We start from the raw sequence: 6,087 nt of genomic DNA, 5'->3' as shown, positions 1-6,087 counted from the left end.
AGTGGGCCCCTAATATAGTCCACAGCCTGTTTGACCTATTTATAAAACTTCTACAAAGGTTATATGAATATATTGTCTCAAATAGAATATAGTTAGAAGTTATAATCTCTATTCCATGATGATATCTTTGAGCTTAAGATATGTTAAAGTAAAACTATCTTTATATACATTTATTTTTTAAAAGCATCTTAAAAAATATAAAGGAACAATTAAATAAAAATCTGATTTAATTAAAAATGATTTTTTTTTTAATTTTGTTTAAAAATTGTACATTTTTATCCACCATCATCTACTCTACTAAATAGAGATTGAGGGAGTTGCTACAAATTAATGCATTTATTTCACTTTGGTCCTCATCTCCTCTACTCCGGCTTCCATTATTCTTTTATAAATTCTTCCCTTTTATCTTTGATAAATCTGTCAGCAGTTGCAAGTTCCCACTCTTGTGCACTCTGTCCTTGTAATTCAGGTGGGCTCTGTCCAGAATAATAGACAGCTCTTCCATTGCTAGCCCAGGAACAAACTATCCAAGCATGCTTCTTGAATGGCACAGCTATCAGGCTGGTCCACGCTTATTGTATAAACCAGTGGTTCTCAACCTTTTTTGTACCAGGGCCCACTTGTAAACATCAGTGGCTAGCCCTGACCCAGTGCCCCTCACCCCAGCCCCCCAGTGTGTAGGGCAGGGGTGGCTGCAAGCAACCTCTTGCGGGCTGGAACTTTGCCAGCCTGCAAGGGAAAAGCCACAGTTTCCCACACTCTTCTCCTTTTAAAAGAGAATCCATTTTTAAAGCTTGTTGATCCATTGTTTTAAAGTTTGTTCGTGACCCTTTCATATATTCTTGCGACCCACAGGTTGAGAAACACTGGTATAAAGGATCTGGAGAGCTCTTCATGCTATGAGTGTCCCGTTTGATGTGTCTGGTGTGTAATGCATGGGTCCAGGAAGCTCAAGGTGTTCAGCTGTGGCTTATTTAGTTCCCATGTAAATCCATACACAGTTTGGCAGCTACTGCTTGGGTGTATGAAGGAGAATGAAAAATATTTAATGGGTCAAATCACACCTGACTGTTCACATGCACAAAATATTCTTGAATTTTGGTAAAAACTTAGGCATGTTCTCTTTTCAAAGTCAAGGTATTGGTTAATGTCTCTTATCTTTAACTTGGCTGTTGCTTTTTGTGATTATTCCTGCTTTAAACAGGACAAATAGGGGAAGGAAAAGAAATGGGTTATTGAAAAGCAACGGAAACCTAGCTTCCTGTTGAAATTCACCATTTCCAGTGTAGCTGCAAGTTGTCATCCTGTGCTTTAGGGAGGCAGGTTCCCATGGCAGGTGTTGCTATGGGGGCTGGCTTAACTCCATAGTCCAGAACACCATCTGGTTGGTCTCAGCAGGTCTCTCTTTCACTCATCTGGTCCATCATCTGGTTATGCTCAAATTATATGGTGCAGTCAATCACAGGCTCTGGTCAGGAGAGAGCAGAGCAACTGGAAGGGAGAACAGGGCAGGATCTTGTGCAGATCAATTTGGGATTCTCTCTGGTCCAGCAGGTGCTGTTGCTGATGCACTGAGGCCTAGATGTTGTTGAGCCAAGGGACCCTTAAGTTGTGCTAATGAAAGATGGAGCCTCTGAAATAAAGCAGGGGGCTTTAGGGCTTTCCTGAGGGAATCCTTCAGAAGTCCATGCTTTTGCTCATCAAAATCTATTTTTATAAGGTCCCAAAAGTATGGCCTGTGGCAGGCCATCCTCTTACTGTCACGTGTACCAGTTATTCCTGACACGCACATTGTGTACATCTTCTTATGGCCTAATCTTTTTGTTTGGTTATTGTCTCAGTATGTCTGTGAGTCATATCTGTATCCTGTCTGTCAGTGGTCATTGTTACAAGTCACTATGATATTTTAGGGCCTTTTTAATCTACTTGGCAGTCAGTGGCATCTGCTAATCACCAAATCTTACAATTTCAACCATAAAATTTACTATTATGTGGTTTCTGCTTTCCCTAGGTTTTGGAAGCACGCTGGATTTGTACCGGTTTATCTAAGGCAGACTCCAGTAAGTATCATACTGCTTCAAGAACCTGATCCATCTCCTGCTCAAGTCAGTGGAAGGCTTTGTTAACTCTTGATGGGATCTGACTTAGACAATAAGTTTTTGTTTTGGTTTGGTTTGGTCTGGTTTTTTTTGAGGATGTCAGGAGTTTGTTGTTTGTTGACTTTATAGTTTACAGTAGCCGGACTAGCCTGTCTTAGGGATCAGAGTTGTGGTGATGATCAATAGTATGTTCTAGTATGTTTAGATTCAGAAACCCTGGGCCTTAGCTGTAAGTGCTTAGGTCAGTACATGTAACTGGTGTCGGTGCATGCAAATGATCTAACCTACCGTCAAGGTCACCTTTTGACCCAGACTGGATCTGGGCTGTGGGGGGCCCTTGTGGGCTAGATCTGGATTGCAACACGAGGAAGCTGTGGCAACAGTTCCTGGGGCACACAGCAGCAACTCTTGCCCGAACTGTGGGCTCCAGCTGCCTGCATGCCAAAGCTGGAGCTGCTGTTGCATGCCCCATGCTTCCATGGCAGTTCCAGTTCTGACTTCAGCACAGGGCATGCTGCAGGAGCTAGCATTCAGGAAGGTGTGGATGGGCAAAGTGGCCAGAGAGCTGCCGGAACTGTCAGCCCTTACTGTCTCTCCTGCTGCCAATTGCCATGTCCACTGGGGCCTGAGAATCCTGGATTCTGCAGCAGGCTATTCCCCCCAGTCAAGCTGCTAGTCTAGCGGTTGTGCTTTGAGTGTCACTGCAGCATCTTCCATTTGTTTTCCTGTAGTGTAGCTAGGATTTCAAGTATTATTGGTTTAATTAGGTAGCTCATCAGTAATAACAGTGCTTTGCCCCTTTATGGAGTTGATCAAATGCCTAAAGCTGATAGGATGACAATTCAGTAACAGTAGTCATTGACTTTTAATACAGCTTGTGTCAACACAAGAGACTGAGTAAGAGAGACTTTTGGATTTTACCCTAGGTAAAAAGGACCTAAGCATGTTTCCTGTTTCACTACCTGTCTTTGTCTTTACCAGTTGAATGTATAATGCAGAGGGTGGTGACAGGGGTGATGAGAATCTTTCTATGTTCCTAGAATGACCTGACTGGTGAGCACTCATGTATCATGCTGAAGACCCTGAGTGAAGAGGAGAGTGAGCAGGAGCACTGGCTCTCTGCCTTCTGGAAAGGTAACTGGGCCGGTTGTAGTTGAGCGAGAGGAAGCCTCAGTGTCCATCTTGCACAGTGGTAGAGTAACCATTATTGTCTTGTCTTCTGCAGATTTCAGGAGGCGGTTCCTGTCTCTGCTCTCATATCAATTCAGCACTTTTTCCCCTTCGTTAGCATTGAACATTCTACAGAACAAGAATATCAAGCAGCCGTTGCAGCCCCGTGAGTGCTCAGGCTTCTAGTGCTGACTTTGGGGATTTAAACTCTTTGCATGGCTTATCACAGGGTTCTTTAAAACTCCAGGCACGATGCAGAATTGGTAGTAGACTGAATAGTGTTTGCCTCCTATATCCAAAAATAGACTTGTGTTCGCAAGTGAAAACTTTGTCCTTGCTTAGTGCAGAGGTTCTGTATAATCAAAGTTTTTTGGAAATCGGATACAAAAGAGCTCTCTAATGTAGCAGAGACAAAAATAGCAAGATCCAGGGCTGGAAGCTGAAGCCGGACACATTCAAACTGTGGGATGAAGGCACTTCCTCTCAGCAGCGCAGGTCCTAAACCACCAGAACAGCTTACCTTAGACTATGGTGGGAGCCCTGCCACTTGAAATTTGTAAATCGGAATGGGATGCCTTTCTGAAAAAAGAGGCTCTAGTTCAAGCATGAGTTATATGTTTTGATGTAGCCATGACCTATTTTATACAGGAAGTCAGACTAGATTATTATACTAATCTCCTTTGGTCTTAAAATCTATTGAAATCACACTGCTGTTTCTTGAATGTAACCAGCTCCAAAGAAACCTCTCAAGAGAGCTCAGTAATTGCTCTGTTTCAGTTTCTGTTTTTTGTGGCTTCCCCTAAATAGTGGGTGAAAGGTGCCAGGCTGCCAGCACTGGATAGCAAAAATCTCTGCCAGCAGGACTGGTGCAGTGTAGGAAGAGCCATTGCAGGCTTTCTTCTGCTGGCTCTTGTTCTTTAACCCTTTTACTAGGGTTAGGGAAATGCCAGACTCCTTGACCCATTTGATTGTATCTATGGGTGTGAGTCATGATATATGAATTCTTGTTCCATGGAGAGATTTGAAACTCCAAATTAGTTAGTTACAGTTTTAATCCTGGCATTTTTTATCTATAAATTCATTTGGGAAGCAATTGTGGGGGGCAGCTGCTGGCACATGTTAAAAGTGAGCTGTTAATTGCCAGAATCCTGAAGAACTACAAAATGCAATTTTGCTATTCTTTTTGGCTTGCTCAGTCATCGGCCGTGCTGAACTGGACAATGTCTTCATTCCGTATGACCTCAAACGGTTAGAGATGTACTCTCGAAACATGGTGGACTATCACCTCATCATGGACATGATTCCCACTATCTCCAGGATGTACTTTCTTAACCAGCTGGGAGACATCTCTCTGTCTGCTGTACAGTCGGTATGGACCACCTGCCTTTAATTACCCCCTCCTTCTTTTCCTAGCCCTTTAGTATTTTTTCATCTACTGAGTACTCTTAAAGATTCAGCCCCTGCTCATGGCTTGTTTCTTATTTCCCACTTCAATGTAGTGTTGTAACTCAGAGCTGATCATCTTGCCTCCTATTCTGCTTTTATGCTGTCTTTTATTTGAAATAATCTCCCATTTCATGCACCACATCTGTCAAATCTCCAGTTCTAAGACCTACAGTTTCAGCTGATTTGCCTCCTCAGAATTCCCTTCTGTGTTTTCCCTTGTCTGTGCTGTCTTCTCATGCTTCATATTTGTTTCTGCATCTAGTAATTCAGATCCTCTTCTCTTGCATGTTCTGCAGAGTATCATGTGCCCATCTAGTACTAGTCAAACAGTAGCCAAAGCCTTTTGGATCAGGAAGCATTTCTGTTTTCAGTAGGGAGGTCTGACTATTAAAGGTAGAGCAGTTTGGCAGAGTCGTAATAGTTTTGAACAAAACTCAAATCTGTATGCTTTGTAGAGGGGTGGGGCAGAGTGTGTGTGTGCGTGTACATGTACATATACATATTGCATTTAAAAAATCTTGCCATGTAGGCCCTTCTCCTAGGGATTGGTCTACAACACAAGTCTTTGGACCAGCTGGAAAAGGAACTAGAACTACCCAGCAGTCAGCTGATGGGCCTCTTCAACAGGATTATCCGCAAAGTGGTCCAGGTAATTGCATCTTTGTCCAGCTTTGGCTTATGAAGTTGTCAGACTCAGTTCTAGGCCTAAGCTTTGTAGTGTTAAGAATCTAGATCAGTATCCTGTAACCTCAGTCTCTGTTAAGGAATATATAGGCTCTTTGTGTGAATGAAGGCTTCTGACAGACAGAAAAAACAAAACAAAACACATTTTACCAGAAAAAGCAATGCATTACTTCAGTCTGGCTCCATGGTATCTGTCTAGATTGCACACTTCAGAAGGGCTTTTTGGTGCTTTTATCTACTAGCTGATTCAATAAACTAGTAGATAAAAGTGCCAAAAAAGCCCCACTGACGCACCAGATCTATACAGACATTGGGTGAGCCAAGTCTGACTAATGCAGTGCCTCTTCTGGGCATGCACTGGACTCAGCACAGGGGTACCCCAAGTTTAAAGTAAAGTGCTGGTTTTTTGTTTGGTTTTTTTTTACGTCTGTAAGCAGCAGAAATGTCTTGGTGGAAAAAGGAGGTGACTAGCAGTGGTGTCAGCTGTACATATCTTCCATACAGTTTAGATGGCTTAAAATGATGAATGGTGCTGACTGGAGGTGTTCTCTAGTGACCTTTGATTGCAGCAAGTTATACAGGCTTCCTCTCCACTGTGTCAGTGATGCATCTTGCCTTAGAATGGCCTTCTCCAGATAGGGTCACATAGGGGCAGACTTGAAGCCAGTGGAAAAGCTTTGGTTCAGGC

General features: G+C 42.9%; 1 protein-coding gene across 1 annotated transcript in view; it reads left to right on the top strand.

Moving 5' to 3' along the window:
- NAT10 (N-acetyltransferase 10) overlaps window positions 1–6,087 on the top strand; it is a 67,713-nt gene that overhangs the window by 55,907 nt on the left and 5,719 nt on the right. The window contains exons 21-25 of the mRNA XM_019519409.1: window positions 2,012–2,060; window positions 3,140–3,233; window positions 3,325–3,435; window positions 4,466–4,638; window positions 5,245–5,364. Coding sequence (XP_019374954.1) covers window positions 2,012–2,060; window positions 3,140–3,233; window positions 3,325–3,435; window positions 4,466–4,638; window positions 5,245–5,364 — 547 coding nt within the window. The remainder of the gene's footprint in view (window positions 1–2,011; window positions 2,061–3,139; window positions 3,234–3,324; window positions 3,436–4,465; window positions 4,639–5,244; window positions 5,365–6,087) is intronic.

The sequence above is a fragment of the Gavialis gangeticus genome, unplaced genomic scaffold (assembly GCF_001723915.1).
Source record: "Gavialis gangeticus isolate Ggan-Ray unplaced genomic scaffold, GavGan_comp1, whole genome shotgun sequence".
In the NCBI taxonomy this organism is placed as follows: Eukaryota; Metazoa; Chordata; order Crocodylia; family Gavialidae; genus Gavialis; species Gavialis gangeticus.
The sequence above is the reverse complement of the archived record's forward strand: the minus strand, read 5'-3'. Positions and strand labels throughout refer to the sequence as shown.